Here is a 23,419-nt window from a genome sequence, read left to right on the forward strand (position 1 = left end):
CCGAATTTTTTACTCTATGGCTGGATCATGAATATTCAAATTATTTGGTGTCTTTCTGAAAGTCCCAGGTCCTGATGATTACATGAAAATGTCAATTTTTATTTTTTCTTCTTTTTTTAACCAAAGTTTCTAGCCCTTGTAGTTGTGGCGCAAACTTGAAAAGATGACTCTTAAAGAGTTAAAAACCAGGAGGCAAATAAAACGAACTCAGCATGTTTTGTTTTACTCTCATGACTTTGCGGGGTTCTGGGGCCCATTGTTTTTGAATGCTTGGTGCCAGCAATACTATCGTGCGGAGTGATTTGGGGGACAGAAAGGGGACTGAAAAGGAAATCTCTTGTCCAGGGAGTATATTTCAAGTGGAAGGGCCTTTTTCTCCTCTGATTTACGCCACCCTGTAATCCATGCGTTCAACACGATTGTAGGCATTGTGAAATCAGGCAAAATCTGGCCCTCAGTTAACAGTTCCTCCAGGAACCTGGAGCCAGCAAGGGCTTTGGGACAGAGATCTGAAGCTAGGGCAAGTCTTTGCAAAATAAAGTCTGCACGCCCTGGAAGGGGCTTTTCAGGAATGTGGAATTAAAGGAACCCCCAGCCCAATCCTTAAGGTGGAAGGCTGGGTGGCCCGGGGGTGCTGTGCCCCGGGGGGTGTCTTGGCCAGGCTTGGGGTCCGGGGGAGAGGGGGCGGGTCCTGGCCATGCCCGGCAGGACACACACACACACACACACACACACACACACACCCCCTTCGGTAACACGAGGCCGCAGCGCGTGTCCCGCTTTCCTGCCCATAGGACTGAGCCACGGGTCCCCGGGGGCAGCCTGCTGGCCAATAGGCGACGGCGTGGCTGGCACAGCTCTGCTCCGGTTGGAGCAGGCCGGTGTCACTCACCGGGGAAGGCGGGTGGCTGGGAATGTGGAGCGGCCCTCGGCCGTTGTTTGCTTGTGACCTCTTGCGGACGGGAGCGGCGGGGAGGCGCCGCCGGAGCCCCGAGCAGTAAGGGGGCGGGGGCCAGGGGCGGGGCTGGGGGTGGTGCAGGGGCCGGGGGTGTGTGGGGGGGAATGGAGGGGAGGGTGTGCGGGCCAGATGTGGGGTTGGGGGTGGTGCAGGGGCCGGGGGGGGGGAATGAAGGGGGCGGGGTGGGGCCAGCTGGGGGGTGGGAGGAATGGAGGGGGCGGTGCGGGGGCCAGATGTGGGGTTGGGGGTGGTGCAGGGGCCGGAGGTGTGTGGGGGGGAATGGAGGGGAGGGTGTGCGGGCCAGATGTGGGGCTGGGGGTGGTACAGGGGCCGGGGGGGGGGGAATGAAGGGGGCGCGGTGGGGCCAGCTGGGGGGTGGGAGGAATGGAGGGGGCGGTGCGGGGGCCAGATGTGGGGTTGGGGGTGGTGCAGGGGCCGGGGGTGTGTGGGGGGGAATGGAGGGGAGGGTGTGCGGGCCAGATGTGGGGTTGGGGGTGGTACAGGGGCCGGGTGGGGGTGAGGGGAATGAAGGGGGCGCGGTGGGGCCAGCTGGGGGGTGGGAGGAATGGAGGGGGCGGTGTGGGGGCCAGTTGTGGGGTTGGGGGTGGTGCAGGGGCCGGGTGTGTGTGTGGGGGGGAATGGAGGGGGCGGTGCGGGGGCCAGATGTGGGGTTGGGGGTGCTACAGGGGCAGGGTGTGGGGGGGGGGAATGGAGGGGGCAGTGCGGGGGCCAGTTGTGGGGTTGGGGGTGGAGCAGGGGCCAGCTGAGGGGGGTGGAGGGAATGAAGGGGGGGCAGCTGGGGTGTGGGAGGAATGAAGGGGCAGGGGTGGGGGCAGTGAAGGGGTGGGGGGGGTCAGGGGCTGTTCAGGGGGCAGCTGTGGCAGGGCAGGGGTGTGCAAGACTTTAGGCATAGTGGAGGGTATGCCAGGAGCCAGCTGTGCAAAGTGGAGGGGAGGTGGATATTTTCCATCCCCGTGGTTTCTGTTGGTGCGCACTTTCCTTTCCCCAACTGGAAATAAGGAATGCACCCTACACAGCTGGAAGAAGGCCTCCCTGGACTCAGGGTTGCATCTCCTACTCCCAGCTTGTGTTAGGGCCATGGGGTTAATTACCCAAAGAAGCCTCTGAGAATTGTTGCTGAAGTTAAGGGAAGTGAAAGTAACTGACTCAGCCCATCTTAAAGAAAAAGATCCCTTGCCTGGAGTTCACTGCACTGCAGTAAACTTAAACATGGTTCTTTAGAAACCCGTAGAGAGGACAGTGCACAGAGAGTTTGCAGATCACGGGCCCCATTCGTGGTTTCTGGGCACTTGTGCTGTAGCACAGAGTTCTGGCAATAAACCCTCTAACCAACTGGCCTGCTGATGTGTGGCCAAGAGTGTCAGATGACAAGCGTATGTGGGTGGGGGAGAAGGGAGGCTGGATGTTTATTTCATTCTGACCCCTATGTGAGATCCAGGAGCGTGCTGTGTGTGTGCATAGGAATGGCTGGCCGGAGTGAGGAGCAGAGTCTGAGAGAAGAGCTGACCTGTGCCATCTGCTATGAGCTTTTCAGTGACCCTGTCATGCTGGAATGCATGCACCATTTCTGCAGGGCATGCATCCAAGGCTACTGGGGCAGGTGCCCCCGTGTGGCTTCCTGCCCCCAGTGCCGAAGGGAGTTCTCCAGCCGCACCTTTCGCCCCCACTATCTGGTGTCCGGGGTGGTGGAGAAGGTGCGGAAGTGCAGCTCAGAGGACCACAAGAGAAAAATGCAGGTGAGTGGCTGTTGGCATGGTTATTTAGAAGGCATCAGTCATAGTAAAATCTGAGGCAGAGAGACATGCCTCAGCACAGTGTAGAGCAGATATCTGACGTGTCTCTTACCCACCCACTTCTCTGAGGCAGGTTCATTCAACCATAAAACCACATACGCATCCTTCACCTGGGCAGAGCACAATGAAGACTTTCTCTGCTTCTCTCACTGACTGGTTCCCTATTCCTCTCTCTAGCACCTGGCGAGTTGCAGTCTGTAGTTTAGCTTTTGTGCTGTTGCCTCTCTTGCATTGCTCACTTGTTGCTGCCTTGTGACACTGATCACATGTTTATTGTTTGTAACATGTAGGGGCCCCGATCCAGGATTAGGGATCCATTATGTTAGGTGCTGTACAAACCAGTGATAAGAGACTCCTTGCCCCAGAGAGTTCAAAACAAACAAATGTTAAACTCCATGCAGGCTTGTATCCCCAGCTCTTATGTATGCTGAATCTGGAGTTTCCCCAACCCACTGGATTCACGTGTGTGTAAAAAGTCAGCTTAGCTCGTGATCATACACCTCAGGTTGGTTGGTTGATTGTTTTTGCCTTATGGGGAGTCTTGGATTTAAACAGCTGCTACTTGCCCTTCTAGAGTCAGTGCCGTACATGTAGGCTGCTCCACTATAAATCCATGGTACGCCCACATCTTGAATATTGCATGCAGATGTGGTCACCCCATCTCAAAAAAGATGTATTGGAATTGGAAAAGGTTCAGAAAAGAGCAATAAAAGTGATTAGGGGTATGGAACAGCTTCCATATCAGGAGAAATTAATAAGACTGAGACTTTTCAGCTTGGAAAAGAGACAACTAAGGGGGGAGATGATAGAGGTCTATAAAATCATGACTGGTGTGGAGAAAGTAAATAAGGAAGTGTTATTTACTCCTTCTCATAACACAAGAACTAGGGGTCACCAAATTAAATTAATAGGCAGCAGGTTTAAAACAAACAGAAGGAAGTATTTTTTTCATATAACACACAGTCAACTTGTGGAACTCCTTGCCAGAGGATGTTGTGAAGGCCAAGACTATAACAGGGTTCAAAAAAGATCTAGATAAGTTCATAGAGGATATTAGCCAGGATCGGCAGAGATGATGTCCCTAGGCTCTGTTTGCCAGAATCTGGGAATGGGCAACAGGGGATGGATCACTTGATGATTAACTGTTGTGCTCATTCCCTCTGAAGCATCTTGCATTGGCCACTGTCGGAAGACAGGATACTGGGCTAGATGGACCTTTGGTCTGACCCAGTATGGCCATTCTTATGTAAAACAGCAGAGTAGTGAAATTGGTCTCCTTTTATTTTTCATTCTTAGAAACATCTTGAAAATGCGCTGCGAGCTCACCAGAGAGAGATGGAGAACTTTGTGCAAATGAAGCACACAGCAGAGGAGGATATTTGCAGTCTGACGGTAATGCCAGTTCTCCCAGCTACACTCGTGTAGGCTCTGTGGCAATGCCATTAACTTGGATAAGGGAAGACTGGGAGGTTACTGGTAGAGGTGTTGCACACCCAAGAGCCCCCTGTAAGAACAGATTTAAAAATTTTATTAAGAAGATGTTTTAAAAAAAAAAAAAGTGATCAGAGTTTGAGCATAGAAGTTTCTGGTTATCAGGGAATACCGTACAGATTATCGAGGGTGCAAAGTTTGGTTTAAGGTCGGGTGGCATAAGGAATACATAATCTGCAATATCCCCGATTGGGGGTAAAAGGTTGATGGGTCAAAGTACAGGCATTGAGATATGAGGGTATGAAATTCATAGAGTGGCTATGTTTGGGTGTGGAGTATAATGCGTGGATATGAGGATGGATTGACCCTCATTTGGTGAGATTTAATATTCAGGGAGTTTATGGTTCCATTTCATACGATCCAACGGAGAAGGTCTCTTGGTCCATTTCTCGTAGTGGGAGAACGATGTCGTTCTGGCTCATGCCTCCTGGTACTAATATACTGGCCCTACCCTTCACACTGCTGCTGCTACAAGCTTGCCTGCAGGATGAGTAAGGATCAGGCAGGATATAATCAGAGCTTTTCTACCTGGAGAAAAGAATAAAAATGGAATATTATCAAAAGCTGAGTTATTTGGGGCCTTGAACAACCTGACCAATAAGCAGGCTCACAGCAGATACCTACCATCACTGTTGTCTTATGCCAAGTATCTTTTTTAGACTATGGGCAAAAGATTAAAACCAGCAAAGTAAAAATGCTGCAGCAAAAACCAGCTCCTCAGTCAAGGTAACGATCGATCTGCTGAGATGCCTTTGCAGAAGGGAAGATGAATAATTGTAATTGCAGCACTTAAAGAGATTCATAGATTCATAGATTATAGGACTGGAAGGGACCTCGAGAGGTCATCGAGTCCAGTCCCCTGCCCGCATGGCAGGTCCAAATACTGTCTAGACCATCCCTGATAGACATTTATCTAACCTACTCTTAAATATCTCCAGAGACGGAGATTCCACAACCTCCCTAGGCAATTTGTTCCAGTGTTTAACCACCCTGACAGTTAGGAACTTTTTCCTAATGTCCAACCTAGACCTCCCTTGCTGCAGTTTAAACTCATTGTTTCTGGTTCTATCCTTAGAGGCTAAGGTGAACAAGTTCTCTCCCTCCTCCTTATGACACCCTTTTAGATACCTGAAAACTGCTATCATGTCCCCTCTCAGTCTTCTCTTTTCCAAACTAAACAAACCCAGTTCTTTCAGCCTTCCTTCATAGGTCATGTTCTCAAGACCTTTAATCATTCTTGTTGCTCTTCTTTGGACCCTTTCCAATTTCTCCACATCTTTTTTAAAATGCGGCGCCCAGAACTGGACACAATACTCCAGCTGAGGCCTAACCAGAGCAGAGTAGAGCGGAAGAAGGACTTCTCGTGTCTTGCTCACAACACACCTGTTAATGCATCCCAGAATCATGTTTGCTTTTTTTGCAACAGCATCACACTGTTGACTCATATTTAGCTTGTGGTCCACTATAACCCCTAGATCCCTTTCTGCCGTACTCCTTCCTAGACAGTCTTTTCCCATTCTGTATGTGTGAAATTGATTTTTCCTTCTTAAGTGGAGCACTTTGCATTTGTCTTTGTTAAACTTCATCCTGTTTAACTCAGACCATTTCTCCAAGATAGCCGTAGGGTAATTACAGAGGAGTGTACAAAGCCAGCTAAAGGCTCCTAACCTTAGTAAAATACATCAGAGCTTTTCCTCAGCAGTGCTACATCTTGAGCCAATGGATCTGTCAGATTTCCCTGAGCCACGTGATAGAGTTTAATTTGGGGCATACCTTTATAGTTGTGTATAATAGTCATTGGGTGACAATCAGCAGTGTCTGTGTCTCTAGCTCTTGTGGCTTTAGTCAAGATTGCTGATTTATTTACACACACACACACACACTTACACTTCTTTTCAGAAGCCAAATGAGAGTTACCTACGGATCCTGAATGAAGTTTGTCACACACAAACCAGAAAGACGTTACCCGCTTAACTTTCAGAGAATGTTTCCAGAAAAGAGGCATTAAGTACTTGTTAACACAGGCAATTACTGGATTCTGATAAATTGATGCACCAAAGCTTAGACCGGGTTCAGATTGCTCAGTGCATGATAAAAGATGACATCTGGGCTAGGCTGATGAGCAGTTGCTAGTTCTGGAGAGTTGCCAGACTGTGGGGGTTTTGTTTTTGTTTTTTTAATTGCAAAAGCACTGATGTGACCACAAAATCAGTCAGATCCCAGATCTGTTTCCATGACAGAGCAGTTAGGTTAATAACCAAATTTAAATATTCCTGTCATTTGTAGAGATAACATAGTCCCTATAAATGCACTATAGTTCAGATTCACTCTTAGAACATTAGGAACCCAAATATTCTTTTCTGAGTTTTCTCAAAGTTGTTAAACGTTATGACACAGGCTGACTCACCAAATTACTGTAGATAAACCCCGAAGTAATAGTGGCTGCAGTATAATTACACTTAACTTTTGGAAGAGAAAAGGTACCGAGAAGTAGCACAGTGACGCTAAACTTCAGAAAGGAAAAAATCTGAGGAAGCTGGCTAAGAAGGCCCTTCAGAAGTAAGGAAATTAAAATTCTTGGATTTAGTATTGAGTTTACCAGAACAAAACTGCAAAAGGCATAAATACACCAAAACTAAAAATGAAGCAGGAAGGCAAGAAATAAATTAGTATGACTAAATGGCAGGGCTGAGCCAGTTATCCAACCCAAACGGGTATCCTTCAGAAAATGGAAATCCATTCCTAGTGAAGCTGATGGAAGGGAACATGAACTACAGCAGTTGATGATATGTAAGAAAGAAATTAGGAGGGTGAGATGGCATTGGAAGAACAAATGGTCAAAATTACACTTAAAGAATTTATTTGGTGTTATAACAGAAGCAGGAAGCCAGCAAGAATCTCAGTAAGTCTGTTAAATCAATTAAAGAGGATATGGGCATGGCAGAAACAGAACATTTTTTCTTTCCATCCGTCTTCACCTCAGAAGATATTTGGGAGATACTGACTACCTGACAAGAGTAGGTATGAGGCGCTCTCAGAGACTGAGGTGTCAAGAGAAGGTGCTGGAACCAATTGAGAAATTCAATGCAAAAGTCACTAGGAATGGATGGCTGCACCCAGGAGCTCTGAAAGAATATGAGAATGAAATTGCTGAGCTGCTAAGAAAACTCTGCAATCTCTCATTAAAATCAGCTGCTATCCTGGAGGCTAGCAAGTGTATCTATGTCTTAACTTCATTGGTCTAACTTCCAGGGTGAGCCTAGGAGTTACTGTAAACTTCATTTTAATAGCAGGGAAATTATTGGTTGAGACCGTAAATAAAGATAGTTATAAACATTTGAATAATATGGTATGATGGGAATAAACCAAATACAGCTGCTGAAAGGGGATGTGTTTCACGTCCGCTAGAATTTCTTGAGCTTGTCAATAAAATATGAGCCAAAGGGCTAATTGATACAAACTTTCAAAAGTCTATGACTAATTCCTTCCCAAGAGGCTAGCAAGAAAACTAAGTGGTTATGGTTACATAGATTGTAAGCTCTCTGTAAGCAGGAGCCATCTTTGTTGTGCGTTTGTACAATGCCTAGTGCAGTGGGATCCTGGTTAGGGTGACCAGATGTCCCAGTTTTATAGGGACAGTCGCGATATTTGGGGCTTTGTCTTATATAGGCGCCTATCGCCCCCCACCCCCTGTCCTGATTTTTTCACACTTGCTGTCTGGTCACCCTAATCCTGGTTCGTGACTAGAGATCCTAGGTGCTAGAACAATACAAATAATAATGGAGTGAGAGGGAAAGTACTGCTGTGAATAGAAACTGGCTAAGAGTCAGACAGCAAAGGAGTAGGAACAAATGATCATCTTTCACCATGTGCAAATTCTGCATTGGGGGTGCCCGAAGGGTCCAGGTTAGGACCAGTGTTGTTTTATATGTTAACGGTTTGGAAAAGGGGGTGAGCAATGAGGTAGCAAAGCCTCTGGTTGACATAAAATTATGTAACTCAGAGGAGATGAAAGAGCTTCAAAGGAACCTAGGCAACCCACGTGAACAAGCCACATGATGGCAGATGATATTCAGTGTTGACAAATGCAAGGTAGCCGTAATTGCACAATGGAAGCAATAATGTGGATTCTGAATTAGCTGTAATTACTCAGGGAAAAAGCTGCAAGGCTCATTATGGACCTCTGAATGAAAGCTGCCATTCAGTCTGCTGCAGCAGACAAACCGAATAATGGGGGCAAGAATAATACTGACTATTGTGATGCTGTTATAAATCAACAGTGTGTTCTCATGTGGAATACTTCATTCAGTTCTGGTCACCTCATCTGAAGAGAGAGATAGCAGAACTAGAAGGGCAGGGGAGTTCAGAGACCAGCAAGGAAAACAATTAGGGGCCAGGAGAGACTGAAAACATAGAGCTGTTTAAAGGAGCTCGGGGGCTAGCGAGAGATGCATACCAAATGCTATAGAGAAGGTAAATAGAATGCATCTGTTTACCCCTTCTCGTAAGACAAGAACAAGTGCATGTTCGGTGAAGCTCAATGGTAGTATGTTTAAAACTGACAAAAAGCAATAATGTCTTACCTGACACGTAATTAACCTGTAGAACTAATTGCCCAGAGACAGATGTGTGCGCTGTCTGAGTTACCATTTCAAATGCAGAAGCCCAGAGCCACACTGGGGCTCAGGACCTCAGACTAGGGTTAAAATTTTCAGAGGCTCCAAAGTGACTTATGAGACCAACTCACATTTTCCAAGTTTAATTTTGGGACTTGGGCTCCTAAATCACTTAGGCCCTCTTGAAAATGTTAACCTAGGTCTGGAATTTAAGACCTGTAAGTTGATTAATAGGCAGCAGGTTTAAAACAAACAGAAGGACGTATTTTTTTTTCACACAACGCATGGTCAACTTGTGGATCTCCTTGCCAGAGAATGTTGTGAAGGCCAAAACTATTACAGCGTTCAAAAAAATCAAGATAAGTTCATGGAGGATAGGTCCATCAATGGCAATTAGCCAGGATGGGCAGGGATGATGTCCCTAGCCTCTGTTTGCCAGAAGCTGGGAATGGGCAATGAGATGGATCACTTGATGATAACCTGTTCTGTTCATTCTCTCTGGGGCACCTGGCATTGGCCACTGTCAGAAGACGGGATACTGGGCTAGATGGACATTTGGTCTGACCCAGTATGGCCGTTCTTATGTTCTTATTACTCCCAGATTGTTGTCAAACCGATTTGGACAAGGTAATTGAGTTCAAAGAGGTCATTTGAAAAGCTTAGTTCAGTGACTTTACTTCTGACCTTAGTGGCATCCACATGGTCCAAAGCAGGGTTCCAGCAGTGCCTCTAGCAGGAAGGGCAGGGGGAAGACTTCCCTTCTAGCCTCTCTCTGGCTAGATTACATTGCAGGAGTATTAAATTAGAGAAATCAAAGGCAGCTGTGTTGTGTCCCTCCCCCTGCCACCTACTGCTCAGTCTTTGAGTCTTAATCCAAAGAGCCACTCAGCGTAGAATAAGGCCTGCTGTATACCTAAAATGAAGGTCAACCTAGCAACATTGCTCAGGGCTGTGAAAAAATTTGCACCCTGTGCAACCTAGTTAGGTCAACCTAATTCCTACTGTAGAAGCATCTAGGTCGATGGAATAATTCTTCCGTTGACCTAGCTACCGTCTCTCGAGGGGTGCATGCATATATATAAACCAGGTGTGTGTATCTGCTTAAAAGTACCCCAGTCATTGCTCCCCTGTGGATCAAAAGCCCTTCATTTTTATTTTTATCGCCCGTCCTCTGCCCCATAGTTTTGGAGATTTCTGAAACCCTATAGGAAATCGACCTGTAACCCTCTTCACTGTGTCTTTTATGGCATTTGCCTCTGCTCAGAAAGCCTCCGGGGAGCTGAACTCTAAGATTCGGGCAGAATTTGAGCGACTTCATCAAATCCTGGAGGAAAAGGAGAGAGTTGTGTTGATGGAGCTGGCCAAAGAGGAGGAGCAGTTATTGTTGAGGTTGCGTGGGGACATCATGCAGCTGGAGGAGGGGATCTCAGAGCTGGGAAAGAACATTGAGCACATACAGGAAATCCTGAACAAGACGGGAGACTCATTACTGCTGGAGGTGAGATTGCTCAGCCAGCTCTTAACGCGTTGAGGCTTGGGGAGGAGGGCGAAGGATGTTAGCAGGATGCTGACATGTGGTGAGGAGAGCTCAAAATCTGAATCGGGAAGTTGGAGAGCAGCAGAAGCAACTCTATTGTGCTGTAGGACTGCCCAGGACTCTAGGCTTACACATCTAAAAGGGAAGCAGCGAGGCAGGGCAGGAGCTACAGTCCAGAATTGGGATCCACAGATCCTGGGTGGTCTAGAGCTCTTGCTGTGATCCCTGCCAAGCTGTCTGGTCAAGGGGTGACCACCCCCCTCTCTTTCCATCTACTAAATGACATCACAGGAACGTCAAAATACGTTTGAATACTTCCCGAAGTACTTTTCCGTGTATGCCACAAGGATGTTTTGTGATTGTGGATGGGAGGGGAGGAGGTGGTTCCTGAGACAAGTTCTCTGCTAAGATGTGGTCTGTCCCGGGGAGACATGTAGGGACCCTGGGGCTGGGCAAAAGGAGCAGCGCTGAGCAGCATTGCTGAGCTGGATCTGCCAAGGCTCCTGTGGTAAGAAATCACAATCCATCATTGTGCTTGGCAACTGTGAATAGCTGGCACCCAAGGTGGGTGGGTGAGTGAGCCAGCCGCTGCTGGGAAAGTGTGCTTCAGTGGCACTCCGATCCCTAGCACTGATGGGCTGCAGAGAAAGCATTAACGGGGCCATGAAAGCAAAGCTGGAGCACCCAGGCAACCCTCTCTGATAGTGGGGTCAAAAGCACACTTACATGCCCTGTCCCCATGGGCAGCCATGGCCCCCACCCTTCCCCGTTGTGAATGGCAAGATCTCTCCGTTAGTAGATGGAAAGGGTAAATCCTTGGCACTGTTGTCTTTGCAGAAGCTCAGGTTGAAAACAGACTGGCAAGGTGCAGGGGCGGGTGAGAAGAGGTGTTGACTCCTGTACTGGGAGAGGGGTGAGGAGCCCCCAGATAATGAAGGCAGGCTCTGGTGGCTTCAGGTAGGTAAAGGTACGCTCACTGTATTTAATAATAAAGCACATGCCTTTACCTGCCTCAGGTTCCCAGAGCCAGCTGTATCCTTTGGGGCCCATCTCTGCAATCATGCTTAATCTTTCTTCCCGTCTCAATCATTGAAAAGATCCTCTAAGCAGAAGGAAATCAGTTCCAAACCGTACCAGGCAAATGAAAGTATACAGGGGAAGGGGAGAGAGAGAGCCTGTTCATGAGCGAGTGAAACCTCTCTTGAGACTGACTCTTTATTAGAGACACAGCTGCAATTTTGTGTCTCGCTCCCACTCTTCTGGATCTTATTCTCAGTCCCTTGGACTGAGGCATCTTAGATGTGTTCTGAGTCCTCCTCCTCAGCCCCTAGCCCTCCAAAACAACCTTGGTTTATAGACACAGCGTCCATCCCCTGTTGGGGTCCAGTTGGACTGGTGTGTTTATCGTCTCTGTGTTCCAATGTGGTGGCAGGAAAGAGGATAGTTAATTTATTTGTGCAGCTGTACAAATTAAGGACGGTGATTGTTAATTTTCTCTGCCTTTCATTGCAGGTGGAGAGCGTGGCTATCAGGTACGTGTCTGGAATTAAACAAGCTGTTTCCCTTTTCATGAGGCTTTTATCTCCCCTCCTTGGCTGGAGACAGTGGGAAGAGAGGCGTTATCTTTTTAGTTTTTAAAGCACTGCTAATTGTCTAGCAGGCCATTGGCATGGAGCCAGCCGAGGGGAGAAGGATCTGCTCCCCAGCGAGCATCAGATGCTCTCATGTAGACGTGCTGGGCTTGTGGAGCTAGGTTCAGTGGAAGTGTGGGCTATAGTGGAGGTGGGGAAACGGAGTTGCGGGTGCGTACAATGAGCATGAATTACACATCAGGGAAAAGTGGAGAACTGTTACATCAAATAACAGGGTGTACAAGCTAAACCGGAGGGCCGTGTGTGATGAATATGGAAATGTTGGTAATGTTTGTATTTTTATGCACGCCCCTGTTGTCTCTGTGTTTTATGCTGCTATACACTGACTGCAAAGGGAAGGGATGAGGTGTTGGACTCGGGTAGCCGCTTGGCTGGAGACCAGAGTCATTAGCAAACTGAATAGAGGCTACATGTGTGAATGGAGAATCTGGAACAGACAATGGAGATATTCACACCCAGTGACCAAAGGCCCAGAGGAAGGATGATTTTCCCCCCACTTTTCTGCCAAGAAGCAGAGCAAAGGCCCCCAAGCTGGAGAACAAGGGGAAAGGTGTCAGGTGGCTGTGTGACGAGCTGAGCTCCCAGAGACACACAGCGGCTCTCACCGGGGACAGAGACCAAGGGGCAGAGACAGAGCCCGCAAGCAAAAGATGGTTACTACAGCAACATGGCCTATGGGAGCCCTGGCACTGGCCAGTCTGAATTCTGGCTTAATCTTTGCTTCCCTGTGGTGACCCAAGGACTTTCAGATTCTGGAGGTCAGGAGACGAATAAATTGTCACCTTGTTTTGAAAAGGCTGCCTGGTGTCACCGCAAATACTCACTAAGAGCATTGCACCGTGAAGGGGTAAAGGACAGGCCTCCCACAGCAGTCTGGCTTGACGGGACTTGCTGCAGAAAGCCATAGAGAGGGATCGCTGGCTCCTGAAGACCCAGTGTCAGAGTCATGGAGGTCACGGGGCTGCCCCTGTGGCACCCTAAAGGGATCACTCCCAAGGGACTGGGTACAGGCTGGGACATAGATGACCCTGTGAATCCGGGACATCCTGTTTAGCTGATTTTACTGTTTTCCTCTCTGCCCCCTTGGGACCAGCCTTTCAGTGCTTGGCATAGCTCAGAGGAGAGGGGGCAGGTGCAAAATTTAACTTGAGCCTCCTGGGGGGGTCTCTAGGCTCACCCCCAAGGCACAACTTAGAGCAACCTTCTGGCAGGTCTGAAATTGTGCCAGCTGCCACTGGCCCCAAAGGCGCATTTGTGCCCCTTTTCCCCCATTCCCTGCACTGGGGGTTGGGGGAGGAGCTGCTGCAGCAGGTGGCTGATTCTGGTTGCTTTGCACTGCCAGAGTGGGGCTGAGAACACGGTCGGTGGGGTGGAAGTCGTGCTCATCTTGCATACCTGCCGAATGGTGAACCAGTGCATGTTGCTCTGCTTTACCAGCCACAACACCGTGTCCATCTCTGCTGAATTTGGCCCAAGGCTTCTGGGGGGCTTACACCTTCCTTCTGCAGGGCATTTCAGCCAGTAGGGGAGCAGGGAGACAGGACAGCAGCCTGTCTCAGCTCGGAGGTTCCTCTGTATCTACTAATCGCTCTGCCCTCAGAGGGACTTCCTGTTTGAGCTCCTTGGCAGGATGTAACCACCCCCCGGACCTTTTGTTGTGTACCCTGCCCCGCTAAGTCCATTTGCTCTGGTCCCTTGCCTCCCGCAAAGGCCTCGCTTCTAAAACACCCCCAGTCCAAGTCCTCTTTTCTAGTGGGCTTTGTAAAAACAACTGGCTCCTTGTCTGGACCCTGCCTCACTCCTGTTCCTTGCTTGCCCAGGCCCCCAGTGCATGTGGAGGCACAGCCCTCCCTGGACATAGAGCGCCACATAGAGCGGTACAGCGGCCCCCTGCAATACATCTTCTGGAGACAAATGCTACAGTCAATCCACCCTGGTGAGTGTGACGTAGCGCAGGGTCCTCGGGGGTGGGGAGGTGGCCAGAGGAGGAGCGCCTAGGGAGGGGAAGTCGCCTAGACTGAAAAACATGGAGCAAAGCCCTGACAAATTCTAACTCTGTTATAGCTCCTGCCCTGCTGACATTTGACCCCGAATCAGCCCACCCTAACCTCATCCTCTCCAAAGACCTGACGGCAGTGACGGAGAGCAACAGGCGCCAACCTGTCTGCAGCAGCCCCAAGCGTTTCCAGCAGTGTGTGAATGTGCTGGGCTCCGAGACCTTTGACAGCGGGAGCCACTACTGGGAGGTCTGGGTGGGCAGCAAGACCAAATGGGACCTGGGGGTAGCAGCGGAGTCCGTGGACCGGGCAGCCAAGGTCAAGCTGTGCCCTGAGAATGGTTACTGGGCACTTCGTCTGAGGAACGGGACGGAGTATTGGGCCACTGCTACCCCGTGGGTGCGCCTTTCCCCAAGGAGCTGTCTCCGGAAGGTGGGGGTCCTTCTGAACTGCAAAGAGGGGAAGGTGGCGTTCTACAATGCCGAAGACATGACCCACCTCTTCACCTTCCACCAGGCTGCCGCACGCAGGTTCTGCCCCTTCTTCAGCACTTGCTTCAGCGAGGGCAAGCTGAATGTGGAGCCCATGAGAATCTGCCACCTGACTCTGTAAGGGTGATATTGGCGGGGGGGTGGGGAGGGAGGAGGCAGTCTCCCAGGAAGCTATGCAGATACCAAAGAGACAACATGTGGCCCTGGGAGCTGGTGTTGCTTTCTGGTTTGGTTGTAGTTGCTGCTGCTTGGACTGTCCCTGGAATAGGAATCGCCTGCTAGAACAGCTCAGTTGGCTCCCCCCTGCACTAGTGCCTGGTCGTTTACTGTTTGAGCGAATGTAGCAAAGGTGCGTGGACTCTGGTCAGTCTAACCTGTAAATCCCAAGCCTCTAGGGCAGAGTCAGGGAGAGTCTCTCCATTTGTGGCTTTACTCTGTGGGGAGAGAAGAAGTGACTGAATCTTAGTTCCCAGTATTTTGTCTTCTGTTCCCTGCCTTGGCACAGGGCGAGGGTCCTGGACTCTCACCTCAGCAACTCAGCTTGAGCCATAGCGTATTGTGCACTGAGGTTTCTCCAGCCTTCCTCCCAACAAAGAGATGGTGCAGCTCGCTGCTTTACAGGCTTAGAGCAGCCTCGTGCAGCAGCCAGTGACACTGAGGTGAACACAGCCTCCTCTCAGCAGCCGCTTTGGTACAGACTGTGAGAAGATTCAAAGGAAACTAGGCAACCTAAGTGAACAAGCAGGAATTGCACAATGGAAGCAATGACTTGGATTCTGTGTTAGTTGTAATCACTCAGGAAAAGGCCAGGAGGCTCATTAGGGACTACTCAAATAGCTGTCTTCAAAGGGCTCCTGCCTTTGTGGGACTAGAACAAGCAGGTAGAAGTCAGGTGGTAAGTTCTAGGGAGCTCCTGGTCAGTGGGTAGGCGCCTGTTGCATGGTGGGGATTGCATCTTCATGACACAGTGGACAGCGCTGGCTGGGAGTGGAACAAGCATGGGGGCAGGGAATGGATCTTCAATGATTTACTGAGATTTTGCTGCTGTTACTCTATGAATTTGATCTGTGAAGTGGACACTGCTTATCCTAGTGGCAAGCATTTAGTTAGGTGCCAGCTTGTTGGGGTGTTACAAGTCCTGCGGAGCCAATGGAGAGGAAGGAGAGCTGTAGCCTTACTGACCTTCTCTGCTCCCCCCAACTTTCTCTGCACAAACGGTGTGGCCTTTAACAGCCATGCACTTCTGCCACTGGAGACAAGGTGGGGGGCTCAGTCCTCCCTTTCCTGCCTGTGAGCAGAGGAGTGTCCACCCAGTGCTGGGAGTGTAACCAAGCAGAGTCTAAGGGACTCTCTGGAACCTCCTGAATACAAAACTCTTTGGGGGGAGGGAGGGGAGGAAGGCAATTCAGGGGCCAAGGGGCATCTGTGCTATTACCCATCAAACTCTCCTTCCCATGTCATCAGTCTGAGCGGTTTGTGTTTGGTTCTCGAATTGTTTGGTGCTATAGCCATTGGCTTTCCCTGCGCCCCTAGCGGAGAGGGGAGTTGAGCCGATGTGGAAGCACCTCTTGCGGACACGGCCGCTCTGGGTGGTTGCCTCCCCCTCACACGCCTCCTGGCAGAAGTTAAGTCTTCTCCGGTGCTGCTCCAGAGACTACTGGGGGAGGCAGGTTTCTGGTCTGTTTAGATTGTAACCTCTTTGGAGCAGGAGCAGTGTTTTTGTTCTCTGTGTGTACACCACCCGCAGCTCTTGCTGAAGTCAGTCAGAGGTGAGACCGCGGCCGCTCCCAGGGGGCACTCAGCACCTCGCAGTATTGAGCTCTATGGCTGCTGGCAGAGAGGTTTGTTTGGAGGTTTAGGGAGACAGAGCTGCCCTAGTGCCGCAGTGTAGGTGCTGCAAGTCAGGCGCACTGACAGCGATGGGAGGTGGGGGGAGCTAGGGTTTGAGTAGCAGGAGTGCTGAAGATCAGACTTGGGCTACATTGACACAGATGGAGGAGGGACCCAAGGTCTGGAGTAGCAGGGGGGCTGGAGGTGAAGGCTGGCATACATTAGCAGAGCTGTGTGAGAACTGGCTTGTGCTGTGTGATCAGCTATTCGATGCTGGGATCTTAAAATTCATGTAATCTGAAAATCTTCTGCTACACAATCCTTGGCAGGAATGTCTTAGTTCCACAGCCAGCACTTGTGATCCCCAGCCCGTGCCCCGCTTTCACGTCAGTGCTTGAGCAGTTGGTAAACTGGCCTTTCATCTAGTGTTGATGCTTGAAGAATTTCTTAATCCCAGCTGTGGAATTTCCTTCACTTGAAGTTTGTTTCCTCCGAGGATCCGAGGGAGGGGTTCCTGCTTCTGCTCCCCGCATGGGAACAGGGTGGGCCAGCAGAGGGCACTCTCCACTAAGTGAATGTCTTCAACAGCTCCATGCTGACAGGCTATTATAACTGCAGGTGATTTATATGCTGTACTCTTAGCTACTGTGCTGCTATTAAAGCTTGTTAGAAAGACGGCTGCATGCTGCCTTACCTTACTGTCTTACCATCCATACACTCCAGCAATCCCGCCTCCCCTGGCTGCAGCAGAAGAGGGGCGCAGGTAACCCGCCCTGTCTTTTTGTAGTTCTGTCACTAGCTTGTTCCCCTGTTCACTGGGCTAGATGTGGATCTGGGTGCTGGGAAAGAACGGAGGGTGGCCTTGAAGAAAAGGCTTGGAGGGGGAATCTGAGGCCCCTATCACCAGTGTGGCCTTTAGGTTCGGGAAGAACCTGGCCCAGCACTCCCTACACGCAAGATGACAATGCAGGGAGAGGATGCTGGGTAATGTGGTTGTCTGTGGTCTCGCTGGCTGGGACTCTTCTGCTGCCTTTATTTTAAGAAAATTCCTTCTGCAGGGATTAAAACAGGGCACCCCATTACCCTCCCCCCTTACCCACGCCCCAGACGTGGAGATCTGAAACACCATGCCAACTGCCAACTCGTTGTAGCCATGGTGGGCACCTTCCTCTCCATTTGGCAAGTTGGTTGGAAACAAGATGCAACCATGACTAGGTTGCAATCAGTGGGTGGAGGGGAGTGAGGTATTTTCCATCCAAACTGTACTGGTGGAACTTAACCTAAAACCATTGGAATCTGGATTCTTCATGGCCTGCCTCCTTCCACCCTACTCCCTTTTAGGGCACATGTATGTTCTGGCTGTGCTAGGCAGCCTACACAGACGACAGGGTTTTCCATCTGTGTAGGAACACCACCTCCCCGAAAGGCAGTAGCTGTGTTCACAGAAGCGTTCTTCCAGCAACAAGCTGCATCTACAGTGGAGGTTAGGACAGCATACCAACAGTGGTGTGGTTTTTTCATCTCTCTTTTTGACATAACTTTGTCAGCCTAACTTTTAAGTGTAGGCCAAGCCTTAGACAATACAGCTTTACTTTGTGTCTCGTCTTTTGTCCCAGCTATCTCTCTAAACCAGGCATGCACAGCTTGTAAAGCGGCGAGGGCCATATTACTCCAAAGAAAACAGCTGAGGGCCGAAACCCCCCGAGTGCCGCCAACCCCTCCCCCCCCAAACACAACACACACACACCCAGCACCGCCTGACCCACGGAAACAACCCCCCCCAGCGCCTCCGAAACACCCCCCTCTCTCCCCCAGTGACACCTGCCCCGTGGAAACAAACCCTCCTTCCCCAGCGCCACCCCACCGAAACAGCAGTATTGAACCTCGGTAATCTGTTATAGCAGGCCCCTAAGGTAGTATAATGAAGGTAAAAGAAAAATGTTTTTTTTTCGAGAAGTAGAATAAGATCTTCCCCCCCACTTTGTAATCAGTTGCCCTGTGGAATGAATGAGGTGTGAATGAGGAAGGCGTGAAAGTTAGGCAGCTTCAGACAGCTGCAACCCTTGGAGAGGACAGGGCCAGCTCTAGGATTTTTGCCGCCCCAAGCAAAGAAATTTTTGGCCACCTCCCCTTTCTTTTTCGTGCCCCTCCGGCTCCACCCCTTCCCCAAATCCCCAGCACTGCCTCCTCCCCTGGAGTGCTGCATTTCTCCTCCCCCCCCCCCCACCCCCATTGCTTCCTGCAGGCCCCCCGTGACCTCCCGCCCTAGCTCACCTCCGCTCCACCTGCTCCCCTGGGCGTGCCACCGCTCCACTTCTCCCCCTCCCCGGCGAGAGAGGGCGGAGCAACGGCGTGTTCAGGGGAGCAGGCAGAGCAGAGGTGAGCTAGGGTGGGGGGGGCGCAGGAAGTAATGGGGGGGGGTAGAGGAACCACTCCCCGCTCCAGCTCACCTCCGCTCCACCGCCTCCCCCGAGCGCCTGCCGCTCGGCTTTTCCTCCCTCCCAGCCTTGCTGCGTGAAATAGCAGTTTCGCGCGTGGCAAGCCGAGGAGGGAGAAGCGGAGCGGCGGCGGCACGCTCGGGAGCAGGCGGAAGCGAGCTGGGGCAGCAAGGGCACTTTTTCCCCTTGCCCCGGAGTCGGCACCTATGATGGCCGGCGCCAGAATGCCGCCCCTAGAAATGTGCCGCCCCAAGCACCTGCTTGTTTTGCTGGTTCCTGGAGCCGGCCCTGGGAGAGGGGATGGGAGCCAGACCAGATCAGTAGAACAGGTCAGCCACCGACTCACCACTCGCGTCCTCAGCCCCCCTCCCCCGGCTCGCTTACAGCCGCTCCCCCCCCGCCACTCCCTGCTCACTCGCCTCCTCAGCCCCCCACCCCTGTTTCACCTGCCCCCCCGCCACTGCCCACCCGCTCACCTCCTCAACCCCCCACCCCTCCTGACTCGCCTACTTACCCCCTGCCACTGCCCGCCTATTCACTCCCCCCACCCGCCGCTTGCCTACTCACCACCCGCCCCCCGTGGGCCGCACAGTGAGCCCATCTACTCAACTCTCACTGGCCGCACAGTGAGCCCATGCGGGCCGCACGTTGTGCAGGCCTGCTCTAAACACACTATAGTGTTATCTAATAAACAATGGTACAGGGAGAGAGACAGGATCAGCACTGGCCTGACCATAGCGTTCATAGGCATCCTTGTCTTTCACCCCATATGCCAAGCAGTCCCTGCTTGATTGAGATCGTCCTTTCTACACACTGCTCTATGGCTGCCTAGATCTTTTAGTTCCTAGTTCTATTGGCTTTAGAGTACCTGAATTTCATGCAGTTCTGGGGGAGAATCCTGGTCTTCTCCCTCTAGAGCCTAGTTTCAAATCCCATTTCCAGTCAGCCATGAGAACAAACTGGGTTTGCATTTCTGCCGGTTCACCCCCACGCTAGCCAGACAGGCCACACGTGAGGGAGAATGAGGGTTGATAAGCAATCCTTAATTGAGGCTGGAGCCCAGCTGAGCAGGAGCAGGTGGGGCTGGTATGAGGCCAGGAAGATAGGACAGAAAAGGGCTGCAGTGCAGAAGCCTGTAGTCTTTCTCTGAGCTTAGCAGGGAAAAGGAGGAAAGCCCCGGGGGACAGAAGCAGCCTGGGATCCTGGCCCTGAAGGAAGGGGGTTTACCCAGAAGGGTGGTGGAGCAGAACCCTGATGGGGTGGAGTAGGAAAAGGCTCAGGGAAATGGCAGCAAGGTTCGGGATAGTGCTGTCTTTGCTGGTTTGAGAGTCCCTGAGCTGGAACTGGAGTAGTGGGTGGGCCCAGGTTCCCCTACTGCCCACCGGGGAAGTGGTCTAGCTCTGAGGTAGAGGACGGCCAGCAACAATACCTGGACAGGCAGTCTGGTGAGACTTTACCCCAGAAAGGGAAACTGTAGTGACCTGGCTGGAGCGCCGAGCCGCAAAGAGGGAGCACTGTGACTCCTGAAGCTTGAGAAGGGGTGTCAGCGTGAACATGCCTGAAGGGGGCGTTAGACTGGGCAGAGCTGTTCCTCAGACATAGCCTCGAGGAGGTGCCCAGCGGTGAGTAGAGACCCCTCTAACACTGCCCATCACAAAACCGAGAGGGCCAGACTGGGCCCAACACTGACCATTCCAAGCAGAACTCTGTGGGGAAGCTTTTGCAGCACCCACCCTCTCGCCAACACTGCACTTCTTAATATACCGATTTCCCGTTAATTGGGTAAGTGAGCAAATACCATTCTGCCCTCATTATAGCACCTGTTGAGAGGCTCCTACCCACTGCTTTGTCAAGTTGTCCTGTTCTGATAAAGGGCTAGAACCCCCGGCTCCTGCAGGAAGACTGATTTACTTGTGGGGTCTCTTGCCTGGCCACCTTTGGAGATTCTGTATGGCAGCAAAAGAAATGCCGGTATTCGCGTTGTCCCCCTTCTTGCCTGTTGCCTGGCCTCCAGCAAGAGGGACAGGACCTCCTGGAGTGGCTGCTGTTGTGATACCTGTCCTTCTGGCTTCAGATAGCGACTCGTGCCTCTCTTGGGAGCAGGTTTGGAGTGATGCTAACCGGAAGATGGTTTTGGCCGCCGGAGAGAGAGCTGCGGATATTCTTACTACTGCTGCTCTTGCGTTTGGGAAACTGGCTGCAGCCCCGACTGGCTCACTACCTCTCATCTGTCAACAGCATTTCCAAAGGAGGCAGGAGACTCTGATGTGAGTCTCGCAGCCAAGCTGGCAGATCCAGGCCAGGCTGGCAAGAGCGGTGTCTGAATTGGCAAGAGTGAGCAGGCCTGAGGGTCAGGGAGGGAGGAGAATTGATGTTGTGGAGATGGAGGGTGGGTGGGATTGTCATGGTTATCTCACCATAATCCCACTCTGAGCTCAATGCAGAGGCCAGAGTCAATATAAGATCATATAGCCCCAGGTACTGGATGAAGAGCACAGATTCCTGATCCTCAGAAACTTGGCTTACTGTAAAGCCCAAATGCCCCTTGACAACTATTTTTCAGTGTAGTGCGCTCATGATTAAGGGCTGTGGGTAGCTTGGGCTGCCAAGGCTAATGGGTTGTTCGGGAAGCCTGGCTGATATGGTGCGACTACCATGGTGTATCTAGTTCCTGGTACAAAGAGTCTTTCCCTTGCCAGCTGCCTCTTCTGTTTCTCTTCTTTGTTGAAGGATGGGGAAAGGTTCTTTGCCTGTCGGGCCACTTCCCCCATGATACCAAGTATTGTGGATTTACCATGGGGATGGACTTAAAAAACAACGGGCCTTTCTGGGACCTGGCAGCCTGGCACTAAAGGCTCAGCAGTGGGAAGGGGCAGATGTTCCATGGGGTACACGGCCCTAGTGCGACTGTTTCTTTAGGGACTGGTCAGCTAGAAGGGCAGCTCAAACATTGGCTGAGATGGATGGGACCTAGAGGCAGTTACCAGTTGTACTCTAGGAAGGGGCCCACCGCTGCAGGCGAGTGCATTTAATGCGCTGCTGCCTTGCTTGTTTTTCCCCCTTCCAAAAATCAATGTCTCCCTTGTTAACGGCCGTGCTGAGAAACAGGCTGCCCTCCTTCCCTCCCCATCTACCTTCTAGGCTCTGGCTGCGTGCACTGCACTGATCCCAAACAGCATGCTCTGCCCTCCCCCTGACAGTCCCGGAACAGAACTAGCCCCCTCAACGCCTGCTGGCCACTGATGAAATAAAAACAGCAGCAAAGAGTTGTTTGTTTGAAATCTCCTGCTGCGGGGGATAAATTCAGTTCCTGGGGATGTTTTGGCCATGTGGGATAGGAGACAAGGTGAGGACAGTTTAATCGTAGCTGAGACTGGCTGACCCATCCATACTGCACTGGGATTAAATACCCCCCACTAACGGGGACTCCGGTCAGAAAAGAGGCATAGCTCTGTCTCTACAGTGAGGCAGCGGGAGCATGGCTCTGTCTGCTTGGTACACATCTAATAGTTGCACTAGGAACCTCTCATCCTACCTGGTATTTGGTAACTGCAATCTCAGAGTACCTCCCACCACGCGAGGGACCTAGCTCAATAGTACAGTCCCCATTTTCAGATGGGGGATCTGAGCCATACAGGTTAAGGGGCAAGGGTACAGCAGTCCCTGGCCGAGGTGGCCGAGGTAGCCGTAGAGCCTGGGCGTGACGGGTTAGTGCTGGGGGAATGAGCTCATTTGGGTGTTGGGGGGTGGCTGTTGCCATTAGCACAGCATGTCATGCGCTCCGTGTCCTTAGCCAGCGTTCCAATGACTGCTTTAGCGCACGCGCTCGCTAGTTCTTGCCCCGCTTGAGTAACTGACTTTCTCCGTGAGAATAATCAGGATTCCCAGGGGGAGATGTTCATGTCTCAGTGTGACGCCCACCCCTACCGTCGCTGGGCCGCATTCTGTGTTTGCTATCTTGGCAGCTGGCAATAACAGGCTGTAACACCGGGGAGGGGATTCTGAGGCCATCCCAAACCAGGAACACTAGCCAATATTGAGTCACCAAGAGCATAATCCCTTAATTCTAAATGTATGTTGGTTTTAGACAGCACTTTCTAGGGAGTGTGCTTCCCCCTGCTGCTTCCCCTCTCTGAACCTTGCTCCTCTGCCCACCTGCCTCTTTAAGATGCTGCGCTTGAAATGAGGCTGCAGCATTGGGTCGTGCCTTGTCAGATTGCACTTGGGGGAGGAACCTCAGTGCTGTTCCCCATATACACATGCACCCCTTACCCTCCCGAATTAGCTGCTCTTTGTTATAACAATGATAGTTGGCAGCAGCTGCACGATGCTACAGTATTGGTTGTGTTTTTAAAAGGGGTGGGTGTTTTTCCTTTGGAAAAGGGAAAAGCCAGGCAAAGGTTTCACGCTGTCCATGAGGCTGAGGCCAGGGGAACTGGGATGACAAGAGCAGGCTCTGAAAGGTGATCACCAGCTCTGCAGAGAGCGCCTGATTGCCCAGGAAGGTCTCTCTCTGAGTGCTAGCATGCCCTTGATCTATACCCCCTTGTGGGCCTGAAATGGCAACAGCCTGCACTGGGGGCCAGGAGGGGAGG

The 23,419-nt window shown here is 51.1% G+C and overlaps 1 protein-coding gene across 3 annotated transcripts; it reads left to right on the forward strand.

Moving 5' to 3' along the window:
• The first annotated feature begins 914 nt into the window (after window positions 1-914).
• LOC128841985 (zinc-binding protein A33-like) lies at window positions 915-17,061 on the forward strand. 3 transcript variants are annotated; one of them, XM_054037574.1, is made up of 7 exons: window positions 915-997; window positions 2,441-2,715; window positions 4,069-4,164; window positions 10,144-10,377; window positions 11,929-11,948; window positions 13,889-14,004; window positions 14,133-17,061. In XM_054037574.1, exons 2-7 carry the CDS (start codon window positions 2,443-2,445, stop codon window positions 14,675-14,677), a joined length of 1,284 nt encoding a protein of 427 aa, XP_053893549.1. In that variant the 5' UTR covers window positions 915-997; window positions 2,441-2,442; the 3' UTR covers window positions 14,678-17,061. The 3 variants fall into 3 exon arrangements, with proteins under 3 accessions (XP_053893549.1, XP_053893550.1, XP_053893548.1); XM_054037575.1 differs by having other exon boundaries at window positions 940-997; window positions 2,412-2,715; XM_054037573.1 differs by lacking the exon at window positions 915-997 and having other exon boundaries at window positions 1,851-2,715.
• Window positions 17,062-23,419: the final 6,358 nt, after the last annotated feature.

Source organism: Malaclemys terrapin, chromosome 8 (genome assembly GCF_027887155.1).
Source record: "Malaclemys terrapin pileata isolate rMalTer1 chromosome 8, rMalTer1.hap1, whole genome shotgun sequence".
Taxonomy (NCBI): Eukaryota; Metazoa; Chordata; order Testudines; family Emydidae; genus Malaclemys; species Malaclemys terrapin.

What these genes read in the sequence shown, in the direction of transcription:
- LOC128841985 (XM_054037573.1), top strand. Translation starts at nt 2,323, where the DNA reads ATGTGTGGCCAAGAGTGTCAGATGACAAGCGTATGTGGGTGGGGGAGA. An exon ending in ACCACAAGAGAAAAATGCAG is followed by an intron (nt 2,716 to 4,068) that starts GTGAGTGGCTGT and finishes TTTCATTCTTAG; the next exon opens with AAACATCTTGAAAATGCGCT. An exon ending in AGGATATTTGCAGTCTGACG is followed by an intron (nt 4,165 to 10,143) that starts GTAATGCCAGTT and finishes GCCTCTGCTCAG; the next exon opens with AAAGCCTCCGGGGAGCTGAA.